The 15682-nt window shown below is 36.2% G+C and overlaps 1 protein-coding gene across 1 annotated transcript in view; it reads right to left on the bottom strand.

The window, feature by feature from the left end:
- Positions 1–12795: 12795 nt before the first annotated feature.
- Positions 12796–15682, bottom strand: part of SLC27A6 (solute carrier family 27 member 6) — a 59166-nt gene continuing 56279 nt past the window's right edge. Inside the window, exon 10 of the mRNA XM_046668410.1 lies at positions 12796–13374. Coding sequence (XP_046524366.1) covers positions 13198–13374 — 177 coding nt within the window. The 3' untranslated portion in view covers positions 12796–13197. The remainder of the gene's footprint in view (positions 13375–15682) is intronic.

The raw sequence follows: 15682 nt of genomic DNA on the forward strand, positions 1-15682 counted from the left end.
TCTCTTTTTGGATTTAAATAGGGACTGAAGTAATTAAATAGCAAAATCAGGTATTTTGATGCAGATCAAAAACAACTGACCATTCATAGACTTCCTTTTTAAGAATAATAACTTGGCTTGTTTATCAATCACCAAAATATTTGACTAATGCAGGATTTACAGGAGTAGGTTTGATCATTATCTTTGATATAAACCAATTAGTTCATATCTCTCCCATACGGGTTTCTTGGCAACATCAAAAAAGTATTGCTTTTTTGTTTGCTAAACTCAGTCTGGCAGAAATTTGTTCATTGTGTTATTGCCCTTTTGGCATAAGCTTTCATGTATCGTCTTCAACATTTTTAGCTTGTTTGCAGGAGAATACAATATCCAGTTTCAATACTGAAGCTCTTACTATATGGAGAATTTACTTTAATTTTCCATTATGTCATTGACAACTTATAAAACAGGTCTGTAAAAAATGGCATTTTTTCACTCAGATGCCCACTTATAGATAATAGTTCTTTTAAGAAATAGTGTGAAGAAGAGGCACAGTGAAAAAGATAGCAAATGCTTTACCTAACTATTTCAATTCCCAAATCTGGCAGCTCAGTGTCAGCATGTGTCTATCTTTGACCCACCCATTACCAATTGTATAGGTCCCTTGTTCCCATCCTTCGTGCACACTGAGATCAAAGCAATCTCTTAGCTGCTTTTCCTGTTCCAGCCCTAATTCACAAACAGGTAGAAAGAGGCAAAATATCTCTCAATTCTGAGTTCTGCCTTGTGACGCATACTAGAAGACCCCAAGAAGCACAACTGATGGACAATCCTTTGAATATTATCCGTGGAGATCCTTTTTTGCAATTTTTATTCTACGTCAAGAATTAAAAGTTAGGGAATTTAAATTTCAGTTCAAGCCAGAATTAATTTAATTTCCAGTTTGAAATACAAGATAGCAACACTTAATTTCAGGCAATTTTGGCTTCTCTTCCACCTATCATTTCCCTCCACTTTGGGTTTAAGTTCTTGCAAGTGTGCTAAGGACACTTGCAGAGGAGGAGGGCATTGTGTTACCTGCCATGCAGTTGTCTCTCAAACACTCATTGTTTCATTCGGTCTCCAGTAGAAGAGCCATGCAGTTAGCCTCTGAGACATCCCTTATTCTCAGCCATGAGGCCTCTGGAAGCCCAATGGCTTTCTTACTAATGTCCTGCTAAAACTGGAATCATGGCAACCATTCTATTTCTAAAATACTCTCTTTGCTTCTCTTATATCTCTGCTTCTCTAAGACCAGAAAATTTTCACTCTAGATGGAAGCCCCATTCTTCTTGAGCTTCTCTTTTCTACATTCTCCTAAGGACTTTAGTTTTTTAGAAATTAAAATCAGAAAACCTCCTTTTCCCCCCTGCTTTTGTCCTGACAGAATTGACTCTTGGTAGGAATTCCATTCCTCGTATTCTCCTCCCCGCCCTCATGACCCCCACCCCCCACTTTCATACCACTCAAGGATTATTCTGGGAGGCCAATTGGCATTTCTTCCTCTTGCTTCGCTCTCCCTGAAGAATTTCACTATAACCCCTTTTGGACTAGAGAGAGGCTGGGTCTCCATGAGGAAGGACTCTGCAATACTTGGGCAATTATGTACCTGAGTAATTTCCCGTTCCTCTAAGGGACCGATGACTGTTTTCTCAGGTAATCATACACTAGGGAGAGGGAATACCCAAACTTTTCTTAGACTGTAGAATAAAAGGTTCATTTTAATGTCCTGGGAACCTAGAATAAATCATGCCACACCCATTAGAATAGGAGTAAATAGGAATCAGGAATTAAAGAGACTATTGGTCCAAGTTCATCTCACAGTAGTTCTGTGGGGTTCACAAACACATACTGTGGTCATTTCCCTAGTTCTAGAATGTACAATAGGAATGGATATTTTAGGCAAGTGGTAGAACCAACATATTGGTTTCTTCACCTGTAGAGTAAGATCAACAATAGCAGGATAATGCAAATAAAAAACCTTGAATTCTACTCATTCAGGCTAAGATAGGATATCAAAATAAATAATAATAATGCATCCCGAGAGGTATGGCAGAGATTTGTGCCACCTTCAAAGACTTAAAAAGTGCAATGTGGTGTTTTCCATCATATCCCCAATCAATTTACCGGTTTGGCCCCTGCATAAACCAGATGGATCATGGTGGATGACAATAGCCCACTGGAAATTTAGCTTAACCCAACAGGATAATCAAAAAATGGCAAATATGTTGAAAGTCTGGATAAGATACATGCATTTAGAAGGTAGAAGGTAAATCCTACAAAGATTCAAGCACCTTAATATCAGTGAAATTTTTAGAGATAAAGTAGACAAGTCTTAAGGAATGTACTCTCCAAGGTACAGGACAAGTTATTCCCTCTTGTGTCTCCTACCACTGAGAAAATAACAGAACACATGATACATCTCCTAGGGTTTTGGAAGCAATATATTCCAGATTTGTGAAATTGCTTTGGCCCATTTATCAGATGACGCAAAGGCTTCTGGTTTTGTGTGGGGTCTACAGCAAAAAAGGATATTGCAGCAGACCTAGGATGTTGGTACAAGCAGTCCTGACACTTGCACTGTATCCAGCATGTCTTATGGTACCAAATATATCTTCAGTAGAAGACACCATATGGAGGCTTTTCCAAGCCCCAACAGGAAATTTAAAGTACAGACAACTAGAGTTCCTGAACAAGGCTAGGGAATTTGCAGCAGACAATTATTCACTAAGTGAAAAAACAGCTGCTGGCCTAAAATTGGGCCCCAGTGAGGACAAAGTCTCTGTCTAGAGGGCAAATGACCATGCAGCTAGGACTGTCAATCATAAATTAGGTACTGTCAGAGTCATAAGATTGGACAAGCCCAGCAGCAATTCATTGTAAATCTGCAATGGTATATCTGGGACCAGCCTTGAGCAGATCCAAAGGACGCAAGTAAGTTGCATGAATAGATAGCATGGGACCCATAACACACTCCACTTTTTTTTTAAATTAAGAGCTTTATTGAGGCATAATTCACATACCATAAATACATACTTTAAACGTGTACAATTCAGTCATTTTTAGTATATTCAGAGTTGTACAACGATTACCACTATCTAATTTTAGAACATTTTCATCACCCCAAAAGAAACTCCCATTCACAGTCACTCACCTTTCCCCCTTCTCATAACTCTGGCAACCACTTTCTATTTTCCATTTTTATAGATTTGCCCATTCCAGACATTTTATATGAATAGAATCCTGCAACATGTGGCCTTTTATGACTGACTTCTTGCACTTAATGTGATTTCAAGCTTTATCCATGTTGTAACATGTATCAGTACTTCATTCTTTTTATTGGCAAATCATCATGCCTCCTTTTCTGGAGAATCATTTTGCCCGTCTTGCTTAGGAAATCATGCACTCTCCTCAGGGCACCTCCAGATAATGACTGACTGACTTTGAGCACAGAAGGCCAGCCGTCAGTGGTAAATTCACCCACCAGAGGTCACCATGGGAACAAGCTGAATCCAGACTCTGAGACCACATCCTTGCTGAGCCTCTTTCCCTGCCCAGTCCTGCTTCCTGAATGCCCTTTCTTGTTAGAGTCCTCCACCAATAAATCATTTACAATTTGAGTGCCTGTCTTGGGCTCTGCCTTACAAAATCTGAGCTAAGACAGATGGAGAAAATCACATAATGATGCTGAATTGTCTCTAAACATTTGACCACTTTCCTTAAGAAGTTTCTCGAATCCCTGGCCTAATATATTTCTCGAATCAATTTACTCATCACATCTCGTTTCAACTCTCCGCTACACCTTCCTTTTCCTTACTCTCAGCCAATGATCTATTATTTTTTTCCTGAGAAAAATAGATGCAATAATCAGAGAACCTTTTGAATCTTCCCACCAATAAAGCTACCCTCGTTTTTTCATATGTTCCTATTCACTCGGCCTTTCTTTATGGACAGTGGACAAACAGTTCACACTCCTATGAGTCAAGGTTTTGTCAGGAAAATACAACCTCTCTAGAAATTCCAAGTAGAAAGGATTTTAATACAAATATAGGGTTAGGGAATTGTTGGAATAGTTTGGGCGTTAAAGGACAGGAAAGTCACCCCTGGAAGTAGATGACTAACAGGAGCCCACATAGAAGCTAGTGTGAGTCACGGTAATCTCAAGGAGGGTCATCACCTCCAATTTTAACAGCCTGCTTGATTTTTAAAGTTCACCATCTTGCCACACACCAGCCTGCAACTGTCTCCAGAGAAAAGTGGCTTCTCTTTCTCTTCTGCCTTCAAATCTGCCTGTCATTGACTGATTCTAATCCAGAAGTGGATTCTGGTACAGGTAGTTCCAGGCATCCTCTCTGTGTACAAAATTTTACCACGGCCTACAAGGTCCAGCTGATGGAGTCCTCTCTGTTCCCTTCCCTGCCACCCACCTCGTCCTCTTGCTTAGTCTTCCATCTACATAGGCTTTCTTGCTGTACTTTGAGCCATCATACTTCTTTCTTTCTCAGGAACTTTTCTAAATGTGTGCTGTTTCTACTACCTAGAAACCTAATCCCCAAAATGCCAGAAAGTGAGTTTCACCAACGCAGGGCTATTTTTCTATGTTTTATTCATATTTTGTAAGCACCCAAAATAATAGTTGGATATAGTAAGTGATCAAAAACTACTTATTGAATAAAGGCACAAACTCAGAACTTACTCCCTTTAGCTCATTCAGCTGTGTACAGAGTTCATTGATCCCCCCGCCTTCCAAAGACACTGGGCCTGGGCCCCACACAAACGAATGTGTCAAAAATGGCCACTTTGGCCTTGACTCTAAGGCAGAAGTTACAAAAAATACATCCTGTGTCATGTTCCTTGTCTGGGCTGGCCACTCCGATGGGCACCTGACAGGACTTTAGAAACATCCCATCCGTGGGAACAAAACAGATAAAAACACCCCATCCATGGGAACAAGAAGAAATAACTCAAAATATCCAAATATCTAAAACCCTGAGTCAGAACCCAGAGAAACCTTAGGATAAAAGGGAGTCACAGGCATAGAATAATTGGGAGTCTCACTGAGGAAAGGACGCTTTGCCTCAGACCTGGACAATCGGCACTCCCACCCCCCATACAAACTATTGGGACTTCCCCAGCTGATTGTGTTGTGGATGTTGTAAATACCGATTTGTTGTCCTCTTTATCCCTGATCCTTGTTCTGTTTCCCTTTATCGATAAACTTTGATTGCTTAAACAACCAAGTAGCCTCCTTGCCCTTTACGGCTGCAGGCAACAAGGTGTCAGATCAAATAACACTTCAGAGAGGTGTTCCCTTATTCACTGTCTCTAAAATGGCATACTAGTCACCCCAATGGCCTCTGTCCAACCCCTTTCTCTGCTTTGTTTGCTTCATAATACTTCTAGTTTCTAGGAATATAGAAATAAAACAGATAAAGTCCTGATCTTAGAGAATAGGAATAGACAGAAAACACTCGAATAGGTAAATATACCAGGTGATGATACATAACGTAAGGAAAACAAAGCATGCTAACAGAGCAGAGAGTGATGGTGAGTGGTAAAGAGAGAAGGCTAATTCTCTGAATTTGCTGTCCTGCTCTGTGTGAGCAGGGAATTTGTCTTGTTACTCTTCTGTCCTCGGTGATGAGAAAAGTGCCTGAAATACAATAGGTTCTCAATAAGCATATGTTGAATAAACTGGATGTCTTGTCACCTTCCTTCTTTAAGGCAACAGGCAGAAAATGAGCTATCTACTTAAATGGGAGAAAGGGAAAATAGGGAATTCCTGGGGAAGGAAAAGCATTGGTTAGTATTTCAAAAATGTGATCTCACTCTAACATCATTGGAGTTCCCAGCAAATGATGGAGTCAGATTAAATCCTTATGAATCCAGAACTAGGAAGTGAGTCTGGATGATCCACATATGTGAGGTCTACTAATCCTCTATCAGGTAATTTCAGCCAGAATTATTTAATTTATGTGTTTTTAAAAGAAATCCATTTCTCCTTGTTTACTCTATTCAGTTTACAGGGTAGTTGTTGAGTAGTTGATGGTTTTAATATCTCTGTGTCTATGTTCACTGTCATCACCAAAGCCCACCTTGTTTCTCTTGGTCTTTAAGAAAGTACTTATTTGCTAGTGAGTGAAAATAAACACCTGCTTTCTAGGAAGGGAGATAATCAATAATCTTAAATATGAGAGGAATCATAAGTTGTGTATGATGCTTCACATTATAATGCTCAGCATTAAAATAGCTGAAGTATTTTTGCAAATAAGTAATAGAATTTGGAATTTAACAATTTTTCATAACCTTTCCAATAATTTTTAACACTGTATTATTCACTTATTGACAAACATATATTAAACATTTGAAAAGCATATGCAAAGGCCATAGTATAGGAAAGAGTTTGGCATGTTGGATGAACAGAAAGGAGGCCAGTACTCTAGGTGGCTGGAGCATAGTGAATGCGGAGGAGAAAACTCTGAGTGGAGGTTGAACCTGTATGCAAAGTGTTTGGATTTTATCTCAAGTGTGATGAGAAACAATGGAAATAGTTTGATTATGGAAGAGACGCTATTAAAAGAATCAGACTGAGAAATGAGGCAAAAGTGGAAATGAGAAACCACTTAGAAAACTATGTGTTTTGATAGTCTTATGTGTCGACTTGGACAGGCTATCATGGGCAGTTGTTTGGGCAAACACTAGTCTAGATGTTGCTGGGGATGAATTTGATAGATGTGATTAGATTTACAATCAGCTGACATTAAGTAAAGAGATTACTCTCCATTACCCAACGGATGAATGGGTCTCATCCATTCAGGTGAAGACCATAAGAGAAAAAACGAAGTTTCCTAGAGAAGAAATTCTGCTTCCAGACTGTAATACAGAAATTCTGCTGAGTTTCCAGCCTGCCAGCCTGCCTACAGATTTCTGCCTTGTCAGCCCTTACAGTGATGTGAGACAATTCCTTTAACTTCTTGATAGATATGTAGATAGATAGATAAATGGACAGACAGATATAGATAAGATATGGAGGTATATAAACATACACATGCATATCTATATATCAATAATCATAGTCATAATCTAAGCATAATTAACTAGATTTAGGTATACATTGGATAAGGAGTTAAAGGATAGTGTATTATATCCTAGGTTTCTACTTAAACAACTGAGCAGATAGTGATTTTATTTATTGAAATAGAGGCAACTGGGAAAAAATAAGCATTTGGGTGGTGAGGGTAGTGGGAATTAGTTCCCTTTTGTCCAGGTTAATTTTGTGATATCCAAGTATATACGTAAAGTTGTGAATATGTGAATGTAGAGCTGAGTGGGTGGTTTAAGTTAAGATAAAATTATAGGATTGCCACATAAATATGATATTTAGAGTTAAGGAACTTGAGGAGAATTTCTAGTAGGAGAATGAAAGATGACTCATGACCAAGTCCAGAGAGCCTAGGACCACAGTGTGAAGAGAACCAACAGTTAGAGCTCAGGTGGAAGTGGAAACACAGGAGTGATGAGAGAAGGAAGAGGTAAATGCGTGCTATGGTGTCACAGACCTAGCAAGAGAATAGTCAATAGTGTGGAATGATTCAGATTTATCTAGCAAGATAAGGCTAGAAAAAAAAGCGTTACATGGGATTGGCAAAATGGATGTCATTAATGACCTCAGCAAGAGTAGTTTTTGACTGGTGGGGAGGCAGCAAGACAGATTCAGATAGGTTCAAGAGTGAATGGTAGGTAAGTGGAGACAGTACATGGAGATAATTCTTTTAGGAAATTTTGTATTAAACAGGGACAGAGAGAGCTTGAGGAGTATGTGGTGTCAAGAGAGAATTTAAATATTTTATTTATATTTTGTTTTAAAGAGACCAAACTTTTTAAAATAAAATAATATATAAATAAAACAAGATGAAAAGATATATTGGTAAGTCCTGATTTCATCCTGACTTTGTCTCTCACCCTTGATAAATAACCACTTTTATTCATTTCTTGTGAAAAGTTTCAGTGTTTCTTTATGAAGATATAGTAAACATGAATACATATTATTTCTGTGCCCATTTCAAGCATATAAAATGCTATTTTGTATCTGAAGTTTTCCATTTCATAATGTATTTGGGAGATCTTTCCAAATTAGTACAGGGAGCTACCTCATTTTCGTAGTAGTTTTGGACACTTATATCATGGTTTGTTTAAGCAGCCCCCTGTTAATGCACTCCTGGATTTTTTCCAGTATTGTGCTACTATAGACAATGCCCAAATCAATGACCTTGTAAATATTTCTTGCTGTCTATATCCAGGCGCATCAGTTGAATAAATTCCCAGAAATGAGATTGCTGGGTCAAAGATACATGCTTTTATATAGATATTGCTAAACTGATTTCTATGGGATTATGTAATTTTACATTCCCATCAGCAATGTATAAGATGGCCTGTTTCTCTAGTCCCCTACCAACTGTTGTGAAAATCTTGAATTTTGCCAGTCTCTTGCTGGAGGCTGGGGACTCAGGTAATAAAGGTTTCCTACAATAATGTGATGGGGAGGAGGAGCCGTCACTGTTTACAAGGTCAGGTGTGTTACTGGGAAATCCATTCACACTTTCAGCTCTTTCAGCTCACTGTTGAAATGTGACAGAGTACATAGATGGTAATCGTACAGCTACGCTCCTATCTCCAGAAGGATTTGACTCAAATAGTTACATAGATTAAATGTCAGTTAGATTAAATCAAGAAACCAAAATTCTGAATAAGGAAAAGACAATGAAAGCACAGCAAGAAGTTAATAAAGTAAACTCTACAGACATTTTTAGTACTGCATTTTAACTTTGATTTTTAACTTGGTGGAGACATTGCCCAGAGTTTCCTGGTCTGAAAACCACAGTCCCGGTAATAAACCCTTCACCAGTAAAAAAGCCAGAGATGTAACAGATACCTCAAATAAAGAAAGATCATGATAAATGTGGTTCAAATGTGGTTTTTGTTACATATATTTAAAAACCTACTTACAAATTTACTGAAATTTAGGCAGAACTAACAGCCAGAGTATTCTTCTTCAAGAAGTTAACACTCATGTATGAAGTTTATAGAAAATAGATGTTTTTTACTCTTGTCTTTAATGGTCTTAAAATGATTCATCTTAAATACATCAAGAGGTGGTGGAGTCTACAGGGATGTGAAATATATTGAGAGAGAGAATGACAACCTATAATTTATTTCTACTGAGAAATAGTTGAGTATCTTAAATTCCCTCCTGTAATGATACTTAATTCAATTCTCTGCCTTCTGTCTTATGCTTTCCTTAAAGGAGACAATTTATGTAACTTTTAAATTGTCTTAAAAGCATACATAAGCAGTGTACAGCAATTTTTCAATTCAAATGACAAAAGGGTATAGAGTAAAAATTAAAAACCCACCCGGTCCCCATCCAGCTCCACACTTCTTAATTATTTAACTAGTTAGGAATATTTGAAACTGTCCTTGCAAATGTTTATATTTCTCAAGTACATTTGTAACAAATAAATAATAAATACCCTTTCTAACCCCTTTTTTCTTAGTGACATAGTATGAATATTCTTCCATGTCGGTACATCCTGACTTATCAGTCACTCTTTGTAAATCATTGCAGAGCATGGCAAAATATGGATTCTACCAATATTTATTTAACTTTTTTCTATTTTAGATTGTCTTCAATTAATAACACTGCCCTGAGAAGAATAAATTTTGATATAAATCCTGGCTCACTATCAATAATAATTTTTTTATTTCTAGAAATAGAATTGCTGGGTCAAAGTTACATCAATTTTGTATGCTGATTGGCACTGTCCTCTAGGAAGCTGTGCCCATTTATAATCCCACCACCTATGCCTATAAGAGTTCTATTGCTAATACGTTGCCAACTCTAGACAGATCGAATCTTTTTAATTATTCAAATCTGATTAGCAAAAAAATCTCATTCTTATTTGAAGTTGCAATTTCCTAATTGCTAATGAATTTTAAGATTTTTTTCCCAGTGCTTCATAAGTATCTGTAATTTTTCCATTGAATTTCCCATTCTCTATGCGATGATTGTTATTTGTATTACATCTACATTAAGTATAAACCCACAAAACCAGTTATGAATTTTGCATTAAACAGTTATATGCATTATTTTCAAATTAAGAGAAAATAATCTTTTATATTTGCCCACATATTTACCATTTCCAATACTCTTCATCCCTACCTGATGGTTGGAGTTTCTGCCTACTGTTATTTTTCTTTGGTCTATGGAAGCTCCCTTAGCATTTCTTCTAACACAGGATTCCTGGCTATGAATTCTTTTAGATATACTTTACCTAAAACTGCCTTTATTTCACCCTCATCCTTAAAGAATACTTTTGCTGTATGTAGAATTCTGGGTTGACAATTGTTTATTTACCATTTTAAAGTTATTGTTCCATTTGCTTTTGGCTTCCATAGTTTTGGTGAGAAGTTAGCCATAATTCAAAGTGTTGGTTGTTTTTTTTAATGTAATGTGGTGTTTTTCTCTTACCTGCTATCAAGAATTCCTCTTTATGTTTAGTTTCCAACAATTTGATCATAATGTGCCTTGGTGTGGTGTTCTTTCTATTTTTCCAGTTTGAAGTTTGCTAGGTTTGTCATACGTATAGTGAAAATTTTTTACGTCTATTGCCAAGTTTGCTTTCCAAAATATCTGTACTGAGTTATAGTCTCAATAGTGGCACTAGGAAGTTAAAATTTCCCCACATCCTGGCCTGCCAAACCCAATAGTAATGTGTACAAATGTGTAATTATTGCTTGATGGGCAAAACCTGATGTCATTATTGTTTAAATTTTCATTTTCTTTAACAATAAGATTGACTATCTTTTTGTAGCAATTGTCACAGTTGCAACTCCACATTTCATTGTGTGGTTTTTTAATGGCTTCCTCTCCTCGCCTGTTGACCTGATTGTGCTTATCAGTGTATCCCTAGTACCCGTCTTTCTTTCTTTCTTGCACACACACATATATGGGGTTGCGTTAAATGATTGAATGAATTGAGTTTTTAATTTTTGCATTGTTAAATCACCTGTTCTCATATTTTTCCCATTAAAAATTACTTTGCCTTTGTATTTTTTTATTTGTAACTATTCTTTATATACTATACATATGAACAATTATCTTTCCCTGGTTTCTAGATATTTTCTCCTGGTTTCTAGCTCTTTAAAAACTTTAATCCTTACTGTCTTTGTCTTAAAGAAACTTTGAATTTCATGTGGTCTTATTTGCTATTTCTTTCATGTCATGAATTACTTTGTCTGCTGATGGAAGTTTTCTACAAGCAAGGGACAGGCAAGGCACCTCATGATCTCAATTTCCTATAATTAATTACCCTGATGATTACACAGAGGCCCCAGCTGGGTCTTTATATGTTTTCAATGTGGTTGGAGTTCCTTTCGCCTTTGAAGCAGTTTCCAGCTGCATCCGTGTGAAGCTTTGTTTCACCCCTTCCTCTATTGTTTCTTTGATAATCTGATTCCATCTGTTTTCTATTTTCCAGTAATTTCTCACAATGTTTCAACTATGGAAGACACACTCTCTCGGTTTTCCCCCATCTTTTAGTGGCTTATTCTCTTTGTAATACTTTGTCTTTTATTGTAATGGATTTGACAGGAAGGATGGGGAGGGGGTGAGATAGGTGTGCTTAGTTCACACCATCACGATCTAACTCCAAAGGTTTTAAAGAGCTAGGAATTAGTAGAAAAGAGTTCAGTCATATTTATAGCATTTAAAGGGCACCTATAAATTACAAATATATACATAAAGGCAAAACAATTTTTTAATGGGAAAGGTGAAAAACAGCCAAATCACCAATATAAAAATTAAATGTCAATTTGTTCATTTCATTTAATACTTTTTTATTACAGAAAATTAATCCATTCTCATAGATAGTGGGAGAATAGATATGCTTAGACTTATTTTTCTATTTATCATTTTTAATATTTCTCTTTTAAAATTCCTGGTTTTTGCAAAATTGATTACACTTTCTTGTTTATTCGCTCATTCTAAACTTTGACCTTTTATTTCTATGCTACTTATGGTTAACCTTTAATTTTAAAAAATGTTTTAACTTTATAACATGTTTTCCTAACAATGACAAAAAGGAACTATCTGCAGCTTCTCTTCGAACGAAAATAAGCTTTTTCACCTGGAGAGGAAACATGAGGCAAAGCCCCCTTTCCTTCTGGTTGTACAGGAGGTAGGTTTATGGGCAGCAGAGCTTCCTGCTGGGCCCTACGCCCCTTCTTAGTCCAGCCCCACAACCCAGCATACGGAGGACGCTCACTTTAAGAGAGTCATTCATGTGGTTCTAGCTTGAAGCAAACACTGGAGCCTGGTGCCTCCAGACTGAGGGACAACTGTGCTTATTGCATTGTCCTTGTCTTACATTTCCCAGTTAGCTGCTCACAAACCTGCTCACACTCAAAACCTTTTCTGCCTCTGATCTTGGGGTTAATACCTGGGTTCTATTCTAGTCTGTTCTTTTCTTGTATTATTAATGGTTTCTGCAGCTCTGTTGGATTTTATTGTCAATTTGATCCCATTTATATATCTTCCCAAAATTCCTAAATACTTTTAGCTTATCAGTTTTCCTGCTTTGCTGTTTCGTATTTTTATATTTCTTCTATCATCTTAATGTGCCTTTAAGCTAAGGGAGAGAGCACTGCATGCATTTGGTCAGTCAGTTTCTCTTGACTGGAAGTTTACAATTTAAAACATCAGAACAAAATCTCAAAACATATTAATGAAGATGGTTTTATTGAGTTATAGGACAGGGCACATAAAAATCAAATATTTGAGTAAAATTTAATGATTTATTCAAAACTAGAAACTTTAAATATTAAAAAGTTCATTTTTAGTAAGCGTCTAAACTCTTAACCACTGATTGATTATTTAAAATCTTTAAGATTAAGGCAAATACTTAGTTATGCACTGAATCTCCAAAAAGGTAAAAAGAATAGTCAACTAAAGGTTCTCAATTAAAACAAATTAAACTTCTCACTTAATTAAAGAAAAGCTTTGCATATTAAGGAAATAGAGCACACAATTAATGTCAGTTCCCTTTCCCCATTTCATATTAAAGAGTCACATACTATCACCTCTCCTAAGAAAGCATATGAAAATGCCATATATAAAAAATCTTAAAGTTTGATCTCCCCCAATATTATTTGATCATAAAGTTCTTTGGTCAATGGAACATAAGATTTTTTCAAGTTATCCATAAAGTAAAGTGGATCAGAAATTTTCAGTGGACTAAATCCTTCTTCTACCAGCTGAAACTTCTGTAGTTTGAATGTCTCTGTCGTTTTCATCTTTTCCTATAAAGCAATTACCAGGATTAGTGGAATCACTTAATATTATCTATAATATATAAATAAAACATTTAACAATGTAGATTGTAATATTTAATTCTAACACTTTTATATCCAATAACTATCTCTATATTTACTACCAATAATTTAACATTAGAAATAAAAAATGCCCCCTGGAACATTTAAGTCTTTAGCTTGATTTACCTGTGAATTCTATTCAACATATAAGAATTATGAATAAAGTCAATAACTGATTACAACTTATTACAAATATGTCTCAAAACACATAAGCTTATTGGTTCAATTCAGTGTCGATACAATATTATGTACAGAGAATGCTAGTAGATACCAAGAAGATAGAAGCTGTAAAAGATAGCAATCTATTCCATAAGGCAGAAAACTCTAAGAACCAGAGGGAGTAAAGAATGATCTGAAACTTGGGTTTCCAAACTATGCACTGAGGTACCTTGTGTAGTACCTCTGTGAATTTCCAGGGTCCCCATGGGATATTTTAAATATTCAAGGTAAACCTAGTGACATCCGTTGGTCACTACTCACAAACTACTAGCTCAAGGTAGGTCACAGTTTCAATATTAGTGATACATTCTTTTCAATGATCTCATTTCTTTGTGAAACAGGGTTTTCAGTGGTTGCTGTGATAAAAAGCAGGTACAGCCAAAAATCAATGTGGAACATGGAATTAGGCTGGGCCTGTTCAGTCCAATCTAATTCTAAATTTATAATCCAACTTATATCTCCTTAGTACTTGTGGTTATTTAAAAATGAAGTATGAGTATTTTTTCTTTCAATTTATATACATTATTTTTTCAAACGGAAACTAATTTGTTAGATCTAAATACTTATGAGTTTGTCTTGACCTAACTACTGAATAAAGGGATGTTTAGGTATTTGTTTTGGCCCAAGAGTGCCATGAAATAAGTTTGCTGTTGGTAGTGCTGTGGAGTGGATTCTGACTCCTAGTGACCCCATGTACAGCAGAGTGGAACCCTGCCCAGTCCTCTCACCTTCTGGTGCTACCTCAGACAATGCTCCACTGCTATTCACAGGGTTTTCAGAAGTGGGTGGCCAGGTCCTTCTTCCTAGTCTGTGTTACGTTGGGAAGCTACACTGAAACCAATCCACCACAGGTGACCCTGCTGGTATTTGAAATACTGGTAGCATAGCTTTCAGCATCACAGCAACGCACAGCCACCACAGTATGGCAATTAACAGACAGGTGATATGGTTCCCTGACCAGAAAACAAACCCGGGCTGTGGCAGTGAAAGCACAGAATGTTAACTACTGGACCACCAGGACTGGCTATGAAACAATTACTGAGACACTAAAGATGCCATGAATCTAGAAAGTTTAAGATTCTCTGCTTTAAGAGATTTAAAGGAGATAAGGTATATATCTTTGTGGCAGTTTTGAGTATGGAGAAGCAAACTTGTTTTAAATCAGATGAATGTAGAGGTTCATATAAGGTTCTGCGAGTAACTCGGCCATTTTTATTCATCCTTCTGGCCTGATTCAAGAATCAACTTCTCTTCGAAACTCCTTCCCTGATCTCATGCCTTCTCTCCCCTCCTCACCCAAAACTGTCATCACAGAATTAGATGTGACTGTGTAGAAACACATATTTTTTTTCTCTTTTTTAGAAAATTAGAAGCTTACTGTATTTATACCATTTGATATTTGCTTTTTTTAAAAAAACAATATTATACCAGGTATATTTCCCCAGGTTAGGTAATTTTCATTGAAACAGTACTTTTTAGTGGTTTCATAAGATCTCATCTAACTATAATATTTTAATTAACTTTACTCTTATTCTTGAACTTACAGAGAATATCGAAAATTATTACTACTACCAATACTTTGAAGAACATCTTTACATATAACATTTGTGCACCTTTGATTATTTACTAAGGATAAATTTCTGGAAATTAAATTATTAAGTCAAAATATATGAAATTCTGAGTCTGATCATATAGTTACCAATCGGTGTTCTAGAGAGGTTATGATAATTTGTGTTTCCACAGCAGATGAAAGGAACAATTTAATTTCATCCCAGCTATACTGAGTAATATCACATTTTAAAACTTTTTCTAAATTTATTGGCAAAAAGAATCTTTTTTTTAATTTGTGCTAAACAGATTTTTAATGAAATAGTTGTTTTATTCATTTTGTCAGAAGTAACTTACACTTTGCATTGCTTATATCAGATCATTTATTATAAATCATTTATTAAATAAATATTTTGAAGGCCAACTAAGTGTCATGCATTGTGCTAACTATAGCAAATATTGTAATAAA

The sequence above is a fragment of the Equus quagga genome, chromosome 7 (genome assembly GCF_021613505.1).
Source record: "Equus quagga isolate Etosha38 chromosome 7, UCLA_HA_Equagga_1.0, whole genome shotgun sequence".
NCBI classification, from domain to species: domain Eukaryota; kingdom Metazoa; phylum Chordata; class Mammalia; order Perissodactyla; family Equidae; genus Equus; species Equus quagga.